We start from the raw sequence: 13,726 nt of genomic DNA, 5'->3' as shown, positions 1-13,726 counted from the left end.
CTGAGATGACGGGAAAAAGGTGAGGAGTTGGGGGGGTCACCAGGGCCCTGGGGCACGGGGCACCCCCTTGTAGGGGCCTCTAAACATAACCCCCAAACTCCTCGGTCCCATGTTTGGGGTCAGAAGTCATTCACCACAAATTAGGACCAAGCTGGTAGGGAAAGAGAGGGAGGAGGCTAATAATTAAAACTAGTGTCATGCCAGGAGCTCCAATCCTGCCAGTCAGGGTTAGTGGGCTGAGGATCAGGGAAAGAGTGGGGGGCAAAAGTAAGGATTGTCTGGCACCTCAGCTAGGGGCCAGAGTCATGGTGAAGGTCGGGAGTCGAGACTCGGGGCAGGGGTCGGAGAGCAGAGCCTCTCATTACCGATGACACAGAATGGTTTCCGGGCAAATCGGAAGCGCCCCTGCCAGCCTCTGTAGCGGCAGCAGCAGCCGGCAGACCAGACGCGAATGATGTACTCCATGCCAAATACCACAATCATCACAAACTCCTGTGGGAAGGAAAGGCTTGGTCTAGTTGGAGGGAGGACCTGACCTCTAATCTCTGATCTTGGGGCCAAAGGCTTGAGAAGTGGCCCTCTGGTCACACAAAGACTGGAGCTCCCTAGGAGATGCAGGGGTTACGTCTCTACTTCTCCTTAGGGATGCTCCGAGGCAGGTCCGTGGCCCCCGCCTCTCACTCAGGGATCCCCTACTCCTTCCCACGTTCCAGAAGCTCCTGAGGACAGACACATATTTCCCCCTCAGCTCCGGAGCTCCCAGAAGAGGCCACTCATTCTCCCTGGCTTCCTCAGCTTGGGAGGGTTCCCTCGGGACACAAGGGTTCCCTAATACTCCTCATATCTTGGGGAGCTCCTTGGGGGGCAGGGCTGTCTCTCCAACCAGGGGTTTCTTTAAAAAGTCCCTGCCTCCCCAACATGGAGGGGTGGTAGTCCATGGGAACAGAGCAGTATCTTCCTCTCAGTCTGAAGGTTCTATGTCCAGAAATTTAAGAAAGTCTCCGATTATAGAGTAGAAAGCAGGTCACCCCAAATGGCCATCTCCCACCCAAAAGACTGCATCCAGACCGGCTCTGACTCTCTCTCCCATTCCCAGACCCCCTATCTGGACCGCGTCAGCTTTCCATTTCATTATTTCCCTTCCTAGTCCCCTCCCTCACTTCTGCCCTGCAGGGACCCAGCTCCAAGATCAAAATTCTCCGTCACCATAGAAAACTCCCATGAATCTCCTCCATCGGCCTTCTCTCTTTTTGTCCCCAAACTCTCTCTGCCTTAGCATCTTTGCTATAAAATGGGAATAATGAAAGCATCTATCTCCCAGAGTTACCGGGTGAGAATCCAGTTAGATAGTTATAAAGTGCTATATAAATGCTAAGCCATAATTATTACAGAAATAAGGGCACTGAGGCCCAAAGAGGTTATATGGTTTGTCCAAAATGACACAGCCAGTAGGTCATGACAGAAACTCAGTTTCTCTGAGTTTTTCTTTGCACTATGGTCCCTCCTTCCTCCTCCAATACACACAGAACTTCTCTGTAGCCTAGGGGCCCCCTGTGGAGAACTGTCCTGCAGGTTGGAGGACCTCATGGACCAGAGACCCTTTCCCCTTTCCTATTTCCTAAAGAGACAAGTCGGGGTCTTCAGTGGGCCCTGGGATTGTTAGCAAACCAAGCAAACCAAGCTCCCTTCAGAGGAGAACGTAGTATCTAGAACTAGAAGGGGTCTTTGGAGACCATCTAACTCAATTCTCTCCTTTTCCAGATGAGCAAAAGGGGGCCCAGAGGCATTAAGCTCAGCTGAAAACTCAGATCTCATGAATCTGAATTCCACCATCACGCCGTGTCTCCCACGTCCCAATATTAAGTCAGGGAAGGAGAGAGGGACAGAGTACCTCCTAAGAGGCCCTGGCAAGCTCCCGGAGAGTAAGTGCCAGTGACAGCCACCCTACTCTGGCTACATTTATCACCACTCACACCCCTGGCTGCAGCCTCAGCCAGATTGGGAGGAATTTTCCACAGAGCCCGATGCCCGGGGACAAAACCCCCTCCCACCACCAGCTGAGGCTCCCGGACCAGCCTTGGTCCTGCCCCTTCCTGTCAGGCCCCCATTTACTTACCAAAATGAGTAGACATTCATTGGCAAGCTCCTGGTGCTCCTGAATGGTGGACAGCACTGACAATACCAAGCAGCTAAAGACCAGCAAGAATCTGAAAGAACAGCAGGACCGTCCACTGCATGGCTGAAGGGCACTCGGGGGCTAACCGGGGAGGGGGAAGGGGCTGGGGAAGGGAGGAGCAGCAAATGAGACTAAGAAAGCGGGGGCAGCCCAGACCCTATCAGCCACAGGGACCCCCCAGGAGATCTTCAGGGTGGAACATGGAGGAGCAGAAGCCCTGACTCCCCACCACCACTGCCCCCTAACAGCCTCTCTGGAAGCAGGAAGGTCTGGCTCAAGGTCTGACGCAGATTTTCTGCAATTCAGCTCACTTGGATTCAGGGGTTATAAAGCACTTAGGTAGAAGGCGCCAAGCTGGGCAACAAAGGAGAAAGAGACCCTGCTCTCAAGGAGCTTCCATCCTACTGGGAGGGAGAGAGAAGCACTGTGATGAGGACACATATAATATACACAAAGCTATATGCAGTGTAATTTTCAGAGACGGGGCTCCAACTCCTGGGGTAGGAGGAAGAGATGAGGAAAGACTTTCCATAGGAGAGAACTCCTGAACTGTGCTTCCAATGAAGCTAAGAGGGAGGGGAGAAGGGGGGCCACCTTCCAGCACAGAGGCAGGAGATGGACCTTCACCCATAGGGATTAGTAGTGGCTGTTTGGCTGCATGGAAGGCATGTGAAAATAACTTACTGAAATGAGGCAAAATGGTGGCCAAGTATTAGGGCTTTAAAAGCCACATGGATTCCTTCGGATCATCTTATATTTTCTCAAACCAAGGACACTGTGGTATCACTACTAGTCTGAGGGTCTCTGAAAACTATTCTGACCTTAGAGAGGGGTCTTCACACTCAGCAAGATTGGGAATCACTGAGTGGTCATCTCCATAGCCCCTTAAAGTTGGAACTCTAAACCTACAAAAACCACAGCAAACAACTACTGCTATTGCTCCAGACCTAAAGACCAGACCCCTGACTCTGGGGATGGTTAGCTTGTCTGACAGGGGCTCCCTGCTCCCATTCCCTTCTGCCGAATCTAGGCCTTTCTTCCTGTAGCTGGTGGGAAAAATGGCAGCAAGGGAGAAAGACATGGCTTTAAAACTGGAAAGGACTTCAGAGGCCATCTAATCACTGAGGATTAATCCAGGAAGGAGAAGCATCTTCCTTAAGATCTTGCGTCAACTGAGTAGCAAAGGGATGGGGAAACTAAGGAAATCTCCCTTCTCACCTTCTTTCCTTCAGTTTTAGAGGAAGAGATAGCCTTTCCCATTGCTAAGGCCAGCCCCAATACCTATACTCTTAATTCTATATCCTCCTGTGTTCTCTGAAACTTCTCCCCCTTCAATCATTTACCTTCCTTTTTCTTTTTTCTTTTCTATGAAATATTTATTTCCTCAGAAACAAGCTTTAAAATCTTAAGACCAAGAAAAGAATGAATGAAAAATATTTAAGTGCTTACTATATGCCAAAGGACAAGCTACAATGGATAGAGTGCCCGTCAGGAAGACTCATCTTAATTAGCCTCAGACACTAACTGTGGAACCCTGGGCAAGTCATTTAACCCTTTTTGCCTCTGTTTCCTCATCTGTAAAATGAGCTGGAGAAGGAAATGGCAAACTACTTATTTCTGCCAAGGAAACGCCAAATGGAAGTCATTAAAAGTCAGACATAATTGAACAATGCAGGGTCCTGTTCTAAACACTGGAGAGACTATATCAAAGAGACAGTCCCTGTCCTCAAGAAGCTTACATTCAATAAGATTGCAACAACAATGACAAAAAAGAATGAACTCCTACCTTAATTTTTTTAAACATAGTCAACCTACAAAAAGGTATTTTGGAACGAGCCAATAAAATCAAATAGTAGGAGTATTTCTTCTGCATGAAGCTTATGTCAATGAATACATTCAGTAGCATGATCTGAAGGGTCCCCAAACTCAAGACATGAAAGGATGAAGACAAAAATGAGATTTTGCTAGGAAAATCTGGGTAGGGAGACCCAGGGTGTCAAAGAACTCCCTCTCCCTTTATCTTTAATCCCCTTATCCATCAGGTCCTTCCTTGCAATCTACCAACATGTCCAGATTTTCCCCTTCCCAGACCAGTCCATTCCTTCACACTATCACTCTTTTTTTTTCCCCTGAGGCAATTGGGGTTAAGGGATTCACCCAGGGTCACACAGCTAGAAAGTGTTAAATGTCTGAGACCAGCTTTAAACTCAGGTCCTCCTGACTTCAGGGCTGGCGCTCTGTCCACTGCACCATCTAGATGCTCCTGACACTGTCACTCTTAACTTACCTTCCTATTTTCAGCCAATCTCTTAAAAAAAAAAAAAAAAAAAAAAAAAAAAAAAAAAAAGACATCAGACAACTGTCATTTCCCAGAACTTCCCAGTTCTCACTTGTTCCCTTGTTCTCATTTAATTGATTATTCCCTCCTCTCGCACACTCTGACCCTGCTTCTTCTGCTTCTCCCATATATCTGACACTACCCAGTGTCCTTTGCAGTTTCACCCTATATATGGATGAGTCCTGGGCTGTCTTCTCTTCCCTCTTTACATTTTCTTCCATGGATTCTCTAAGGGATAGCTCCATCTCTCCCCTGAGCTCCCTTCACCAACCTCCCTGCTGGAAACGCCCTTCCTCCTGAAGTCCCCACTTCTCTCTGAGATCCCTTGGGTTTGCAACTTTGGAGTCATCCTCCAGCCCTCCCCCTCCCCCACGCTTCTCCATCCAATCAGCTGCCGAGTCTCGATGACCCATCCCTCATGTTTTAATGACAGGCCATGATTCCAGAGGATCACTGACCGGGCTCGCTACCCCCTCCTGACAGGTGAGAGATGATGCATTTCGAGTGCAGAGAGAATGGGCGTTGGGGACCTGACTTACTCAGGAATTTGTTTTGTTTGACTATGCATATTTGCATAGTCAAATTTGTTACCAGTTGTTTTTTCTTTTTTGCCTCCAATGGGAATGGCAGCCGGGAAGTTGGAAGAGAGAAAATAGATTTTTATTCACTGAAAAAAAAGTCTCTCACATTTTCTTTCTCCTGTTCGTTCACACAGCAATTGCTTAGACTGGACCCTGATCACCTCTTACCTGGGCTGTTGCAGTTAGCCCTCTAATAGGACTCCCTGCAACCACTTTCCCCTCCCCTCGGCCATCTTCCTCACCGCTGCCAAACTGATATTTCTCAAGTAGATGTGTGACCACCACACTCTACTGCTCAAGGAACTGCAGAGTCTCCCTGTTCCCTAGAAGATCAAATACAAATTCTTTTCTGCCTCTTAGAACCCCCAGCCACCTTCAAACCTCACTTCAGATATCCCTGCCTATACAAGGTCTTTTCTAAGTACCAGCAGACCTTTCAATCTTCTACATATATTGTCTCCTCTACTTAGAATATGAACTCCCAGAAAGTAGGAACTGTGACATATAAAAAGTTTAAGAGACATAATTTCTGGGTAATCAATCATTTTATTAATTATGGCTAGCAAGTAATTAATAAAAGAATGGTCATTTGGCTGTCTCTTGTGAACCAAAGATGGATCATGGTGGCCTATTAATGCTCATTTGCTCTTGGAAGAGTAATTGTTCACAACAGATAGCAATCAATTCTGGTTGCTTAACAGTTAATGAGAAAAATGATAATAAAATTTTTTTAAAATAAAAAAAATTAAAAATGTATGTCTTTCAAACTTTTCATACTTCATAGGACTGTCTGTCTGCTTTTGTATTTGTAGCCCCAGTGTCTGGCACATAGAACTTAATAAGTGTCTATTCAATGCCCTTTCCCCAATTATTATAGTGTGTGTGTGTATATATATATATATATATATAAAACTTCTCAAAAGTTATATATAATATGTGTGTATACACATATATAAACATACATATATACACACCTATATGAACACATGTATACTTATATATGTGTGTATATTTACATATAATAAATAATTATCTGTGTACATATTGTGTCCTTCCCCACTACTCAGGAGAAAGGAAACATCTAGAGAACAGGATCCATTCCTTTCTGTCTTTGTATCCCCAATGCCTAACATAGTCAAGTCCAGGAGTATTTGTTAGGAACCTACTATGTACCAGGCACTGTGTGAATTACTGGGGATATAAAGAAAGGCAAAAAAACAATTCCTGTTCTCAAGGAGTTCACTGTCCAGTGTGAGAGAAGCACAATATCTTAGCACACAGTAGGTGCTTAATTTATACTTGCTGAATAGAGAGCAGGTTGAGATCCCATATCTCCAAGTCAACTATAGCTGTGCTCCTGCAAGAGATTTCATAAATCTAGAGGTGGAAGAGGCCATCTAAGTCAACCCCTCCATTTTGCAGATAAAGAAACTGAGGCTGGGGAAAGTAAAGTGGAATTTGAACCCAAGTCCTCTAAACTAGAAGCAGTCTGCTGTCCATTATCCCATGTTGCCTCCCCTTGGAAGAAAGCAAGACACCAAAAAGGATCTCTCAGTGTATGTGAAGGATGGCTTTAGCCCTGAGGATCACCAAAAGAGGCTGTTACTGTGGGAAAGTCATTTGGGTTCCGAAAACCCCCTATATTTTGTGTATTTCTTACCTGAGTAAAGCCCCCTCCAACACCACCTCCAGAAAGTCTATTCTGATCATCCCTCCTCTGATGTCAGAGAACTTTGTCTATTCATAGGGTTCAGACCTGAAAGGACGCAGAATCCTTTGCTTCGAGCTGGCAAGGCTCCCCAGGCTGTCTGGTCCTCCCTGTACCTGACCCGGAATTTTCTCAGTGACATTCCTCCAAAATGGGCATCCAGAGGAAGGAGAATCTCACTCCTCCAGAGGCAGCTTATCCCACTTTGAAATAACTCTCAGTGTTAGGGAGTCTCTTTACAGCTGAACAAAGGATATCCAAGCGAGGAGCACCTTAGAGCTAACGTGGAGCTAAAAAGGACCTGGGAACATAAAATGTCAAAGATGAGAGGGACCTTGGGACACAGAAAGTCAGAGCTGAAATAACAGTAATGACTGACATTTCTAGGAGGAAATTTAGGTCCGGCGGGAAGTGACTGCTTAAGGTCACACAGCTAGTAAGTCGGGGGGGGGGGGGGGGGGGGGGGGGGGGTGATTAGGATGCTTGCATAGGTCTTATTTCCCCCTGCACCTACAAGTCTGGAAGAGACTGATGGTCACCCAGTCATTTTATTATGAATTTATTATGAATGAATGAATGAATAAATAAATGAATGAATGCATGAGCCTGGGTCCCCTCCCCCCCACCCAGAGCTCCTCCTAGCCTGCCCTCACCAGTGCTGACACAGAGAAAACTGGAGCAGGAGCAGGAGCCGGCTCAGCTAAGCTGGTTCTTCAATAATTAACCAGCTGTCCTGCGGCTCCACTCAGCTCGTTCCCAGGACAGAAAAGGAAGAGACTGGGCACACATGGGAATACAAGAACTCTGAGCCGTAAGGACCACCCCCTGTGGGATCCAGATAGCTAACCCTAAATGCAAAGCTGCCTCTAGATGCATTCCTGGAAGGACTGGAACAAAAAGAGTTGGCAGGGACCTAAGATGTTACTCATTTAACAAAGAAGGAAACTGAGTTTCAGAGAGGGATAGGGGTTTAGCCAAGGTCACACAGTGAGTCAGTGGAGAACCTGGGACCCAGACCGAGGTCTCTTGCCTCTTACTCCATTGCTTCCTACCATCTCCTTTTACCCAGAGCCCCAGACTCCCAGTCTAGAATTTATCTCATCCCCTGACCCTCCTATCACTTTACAACTGAGCCTGGTCATCCCCTAACCTCCCCGGACCCCCACACTCATTCACAGTGTTCCACAACTCTCGCTGCATCTCCTTTGGACATTTATTTAAGCATATGTTTTCTTGGTCCCAGCCCAGAGTGGGAAGTGGGGCAAGGGGAGACATTCTATTTCTAGAAGACAGCGTAGGATCTGGTGCTGGAAGACCCGACAACTCCCCCTATGAGCTTGGGTAAATTCCTCCTTGCCCTAATTGGGCAAATGAGAAAGTTAGATGAGATGGGCTCTAAGATCCTTCCAATTATTGCTCTATATCTATGCAAGACATGGGCCAGATTTGGAGCTGAAGGATATAAGATGAAATCTGGACTCTGCCTCCTATTATATGTGTGAATTCAGGCAAGTCACTTCTCCTAATCATGTCTTAATTTCCTCATCCGTAAAAATAAGAGAGTTTCAGTGATGAAGTGGATGGAGCACTGGTCTTGGAATCAGTAAGACTCACCTTTCTGAATCCAAATGCGACTTCAGACACTTCCTAGTTGTGTCACATAACCCTATTTGCCTCAGTTTCCTCATTTGCCAAATGAGCTGGAGAAGGAAATAGTGACCAACTCCAGTATCTCTATCAAGAAAACTCCAAATGACTCATAAAGAGCAGGACATAAAGGAAATGACTCAAAGCCTGTGACACATGACCCTAAAAATATATTCATCAGTAACCACTATGGAAATTATAAAATAAATGAAGGTAGTGATAATGAGGTATTTGGGTCAGATGGGGGGTCCCCATCTTGAACGACACTAGCCTGCACTCAGACTTTTAGGACATTTTTATAGTAGTCTGCAAAATGCTCTACACACATTTTCTCACTTGAGTCCCATTTCTTGGAGAGCCAGTTATTAAATTTTCAGTGCAAACATTTATATCTTGGTGGTCAGCAAATGCTACAAACTGTTTTTCTTCTTTTTGTTATTGTTAATTATCTAGACTTAAGAGAGTAATAGGGAAAGTGTTGATAATAATATGGGGTAAACTTAAAAGTGTGTCCTGCAGCTGGTTTTAAGCATTATTAGCACACCTTGCATATAAGGTACATACTGTTGGAATTATCTTCATTTTCAGGAAAAAATAATGATGATTGTTGGAGGGGATGTGGGAAAACTGGGACATTGATTCATTGTTGGTGGAGTTGTGAACGAATCCAACCATTTTGGAGAGTAGTTTGGAACTATGCTCAAAAAGTTATCAAACTGTGCATACCCTTTGATCCAGCAGTGTTACTACTGGGATTATATCCCAAAGAGATTATAAAGAAGGGAAAGGGACCTGTATGTGCACGAATGTTTGTGGCAGCCCTTTTTGTAGTGGCTAGAAACTGGAAACTGAATGGATGTCCGTCAGTTGGAGAATGGCTGAATAAATTGTGGTATATGAAAATTATGGAATATTACTGTTCTGTAAGAAATGACCAACAGGATGATTTCAGAAAGGCCTGGAGAGACTTACACGAACTGATGCTGAGTGAAATGAGCAGGACCAGGAGATCATTATATACTTCAACAACAATACTAGATGATGACCAGTTCTGATGGATCAGGCCATCCTCAGCAACAAGATCAACCAAATCATTTCTAATGGAGCAGTAATGAACTGAACCAGCTATACCCAGAAAAGAACTCTGGGGGATGACTAAAACCATTACATTGAATTCTAATCCCTATATTTATGCACACCTGCATTTTTGATTTCCTTCACAAGCTAATTGTACAATAATTCAGAGTCTGATTCTTTTTGTACAGCAAAATAATGTTTTGGTCATGTATACTTATTATGTATCTAAGTTATATTTTAATATATTTAACATCTACTGGTCATCCTGCCATTTAGGGAGGGGGGGGGTAAGAGGTGAAAAATTGGAACAAGAGGTTTGGCAATTGTTAATGCTGTAAAGTTACCCATGTATATATCCTGTAAATAAAAGGCTATTAAATAAAAAAAAAACAAAAAAAAAAACAAAAAAAAAAAAAAGGAATTATCTTCATTTTACAAATGAGGAAATTGGGGCACAGGGAAACAGAGTCAGGAGAGACTGGGGTATAAGTCTCACTTCTGATGCTTATTGGCTCTGTGCCTAAGTTCATTTCTCTATCCACTATAGGACACAGTAATTTCCTTAGTTAGAATTGGTTGTATAGAGACACAATCATGACTCTGTTTTAGCCTCTGCTTCCCTCATAGGCTGTTGGCTCTGACCATGTGATCTCAGTTAAATGCCTCCATTAAAAAAAAATGTTTTCCCCAATTAAAATGTCTTCATTTTATTGATCCTCAGCTTCCCCATCTTTATAGTGGTCCAAGGTCCCTTCCAATTTCAATATTCTATTTTAACATAATTTTCAAAGGTTCTAAATCTAGGCTGCCTTCCTAATATTTATTTGATTTTAGGTCAGTCATTAACCTCACCTCTGTACCTTCTTATCCATAAAATGAGTGGTCTTTCATGTCCCTTCAGTCACTGGTTCTCAGTCAGCCTGCCACCCCAGTGGGCACCATGCACAGAGGATGCTTGCTCCCTGCAGCTATTTGGTGGTTGCTGGGGGCAACTACACTCCTGCACCTGGGCAACTAGCCAGCAGCAGGGACTGGCTGAAATAACAGGTCAGGGGCGTGGGAGGGAGCAGGGGATGGTCCTCTGGGAAAGCTCAGCAGGCCCCAGTCTAGGGTTAGGGTTGAGATATCACCTCTGTCCAGCTAAGGAAGGTGAACGGGTTGAGACAGAGTTCCCATAGGAAAGCATCATCCATCCCTAGGCAGGTGGCAGAAATCCTATTGCTCTCCCCTCCCAGCTTTCTCATTAAGTCACTGTTCAGTCAAGAAAGGGGAATCTCAGAGATTAGGCAGCCTAACTTACATAGGAGGACTAGGAGTGGAGGAAGGGGAACCAAGTTCTAGGATAACCCATGCCTTCCATTCTACAACCATCAGAGGATCTGGATTCAAATCTTGTCTCAGGAGTTCATCCTTTGTGGGACAGCATCTCTTCTCATTCTGTACTCGTCATCTCCCAACTGAATTATACTGCACTAGCTGAATTAAAAAAAAATTCTTAAGTACCACCTCACATGTATTAGATTGGCTAAGATGACAGAAAAAGAAAATAATAAATGTTGGAAGGGATGTGGAAGAAGTGGAACACTAATGCAATGTTGGTGGAGTTGTAAACTGATCCAACCACTCTGGGGAACAATTTGGAACTGCACCCAAAAAGCTCCGAAAGTGTGTATATCCTTTGATCCAGCAATAACACTATTATCTGCATCTCAAAAAGATAATTAAAAAGGGGACTCACAAAAATATTTATAGCAGCTCTTTTTGTGGTAGCAAAGAATTGGAAATTGAAGGGATGCCATCAGTTGGGGAATGGTTGAACAAGTACTGGAATACTATTGTTCTATAAGGAATGGTGAGCAGGCAGATTTCAGAAAAGCTTGGAAAGAATTACATGAACTGATGCTGAATGTAGTAGACAGAACTAGGAGATCATTATACATAGTAACAGCAACATTATGTGATGATCAACTATGATAGATTTAGCGCTTCTCAGCAATGCAGTGATCCAAGATTACAAGAGACTTATGTTGGAAAATGTCATCAAAAGCCAGGGAAAGAACCATAGAGACTGACTGCAGATTGAAGAATAGTATTTTCACTTTTTGTTGTTGCTTTTTCTTTCTTTTGCTTTTTCCCTCTTGTTCCAGTTCTGCTTTCACAACATGACTAATGAGGAAATATGTTTAAAATGATTGTACATGTAGAACCTATATCAGAATCCTTGCTGTCTGGAGAAGGAGAGAGGAAAAAAAGGAGGGAGAAAAACTTAGAACTCAAAATCTTACAAAAATGAATGTTGAAAATGATCTTTACATGTAATTGGGAAAAATTAAAATACTATAAGTATGAAAAAATAAGTAAAATATACAGCACTAGCTGCTGGAGGACCAACCTACATAAGTCTCTTCTCACTCTGGTCCAACCCCCACTCAGCCCCCAAAGTGATCTTCTTAAAACACAGATCTAAACGTGGCACTCTCTTACTCAATAAATTCCAGAGACTCCCCCAATCACTTCCAGGATCAAAAACAAAATCCTTTATTTGGTATTCAAAGTTCTTCCTGATCCATCCCTGCCTCCTAAGTGTCCAGGCTTCTAATCTAATCTAATATTATCTAATATTCTAATCTTATTATCTAATTAATAATAATCTAATATCCCCTCTCCTTATTCTCTGATCCAACCCAGCCTCTTGGCTGTTCCTTGAACAAGACCCTTCATCTCCTGCCTCTGGGCATTTTCTCTGACTTTCCCCCCTCACCCCCCATGGGGGAGCATTTCATGCTTGAAATGCTCTCCCTCCCTATATTTGCCTCCTAACTGCTTTGACTTCCTTCAAGTCTCAATCAAAATCTCACCTTCTACAAGCCTTTGCCATCCCTCTTCTAGTGATTTGACTCTATTGATTATCTTCTATTTATCCTCTCCCTAGCTTATTTATATACTTGTTTGCATGAGGCTCCCCCATTGGACTGTAAGCTCCTTGAGACCAGGGGCTGGGTTTTGTTTTTGTTTTTTGGTCTCTCCAGTGCTTAGCCCAGTGCCTGGCAAATACTAGGCACTTAATAAATGCTTATTGACTAACTGACCTTGGACAAAACATTCAGTCTTCCTGGATCTCAGTTTGCTTTTCTGTATAAGGAAAGAGTTGGATTATATAGCCTCCGAGGTCTCCTCCAACTCCAAAGCTATGGTTCTATGAGCTTTCATACCACAGACTGGTTTAATTTATTTGACTCTATTTATTGGGTCAGATGACAATACTTAAAATAACAACTCCTGTTTCTACGGTGCTTCTTGGTTCACAGAGCACTTTCCTTTCACGAGTCCTTTGAGTTAGGGAGAGCAAACACCGCCATCATTCCCATTTTACAGATGGATAAACTGATCTAGTGAGAGGAACTGGAAGCTAGGCGTGCAGTGAGTGGCAGAGCTGCTGCCTCCTTGGGCTCCGGGATCCCTCCTCTCTCTAAGCTGGCCGCCTCTGAGTGTATGCAGGCTCTGCCCCTTCTCCCGCTATTCGCTTTGAGTACGTCTATAAGCAGATTGCTCCACCATTGAGTGGGGGGCTGTTTCAGAAGGCAGGACTCGGGCTGGACACTTGGCCGGGCTGGGGGGTAACTCAGGCCCCAGGAAGCACCAGCTCCCCCTTCAGGCATCTTTCCTTGTCTCTCCCTGTATCTTCTCCTCTTCTCTGACTGTGTGTGTCTGTGTGCGTCTCTCTCCAAGAATCCTGGCTGCCGGGGCCGGGAGGAGACGTTTCCCCTGATCCAGCGATTCTAAATATGGCAAACGGAGCTGCAGCACGTGACCAACCTTCTCCCTTCCTCCCCCCCACTCCTTGCTGGGCATCTGTCAGCGTCACTGACGGACACTGCAGAGCCTGGCCCCTGGAGGGCTCCTTCCTGAAAGAGGGAAAGCGGAAGAGCCCCCAGGGTATCACTGGGTAGTGTAGTCCCCCGTCCTGCCCCCAGCTCCCCAGAACAAGAGACCCTGGCTGGGTGTAGCCGCAGGACTCAACCTCTGAGTCACTCCAGTCACTAAATCCCAACATCTCCCTCTCCCAACCTCATCCAGTCCCTCACAGTCTCTCCTCTGGGCTCCTTTTTCACCTCCCAAGTAGTTGAAATTATATCTCTTCCCATCCATTCTAGCCCCAGTAATGAGCCCTAAGGCCCAGCTCTGACAATGTCACTCAC

The 13,726-nt window shown here is 44.9% G+C and overlaps 1 protein-coding gene across 3 annotated transcripts in view; it reads right to left on the bottom strand.

The window, feature by feature from the left end:
• Positions 1 to 13,726, bottom strand: part of KCNQ4 (potassium voltage-gated channel subfamily Q member 4) — a 74,724-nt gene that overhangs the window by 24,605 nt on the left and 36,393 nt on the right. For all 3 annotated transcript variants that reach the window (XM_003765423.3, XM_031962249.1, XM_031962250.1), the window contains exons 2-3: positions 2,117 to 2,207; positions 366 to 492 (exon numbers count right to left, since the gene is read on the bottom strand). In XM_003765423.3, coding sequence (XP_003765471.2) covers positions 366 to 492; positions 2,117 to 2,207 — 218 coding nt within the window. The remainder of the gene's footprint in view (positions 1 to 365; positions 493 to 2,116; positions 2,208 to 13,726) is intronic.

Source organism: Sarcophilus harrisii, chromosome 3 (genome assembly GCF_902635505.1).
Source record: "Sarcophilus harrisii chromosome 3, mSarHar1.11, whole genome shotgun sequence".
Classification (NCBI taxonomy): domain Eukaryota; kingdom Metazoa; phylum Chordata; class Mammalia; order Dasyuromorphia; family Dasyuridae; genus Sarcophilus; species Sarcophilus harrisii.
The sequence above is the reverse complement of the archived record's forward strand: the minus strand, read 5'-3'. Positions and strand labels throughout refer to the sequence as shown.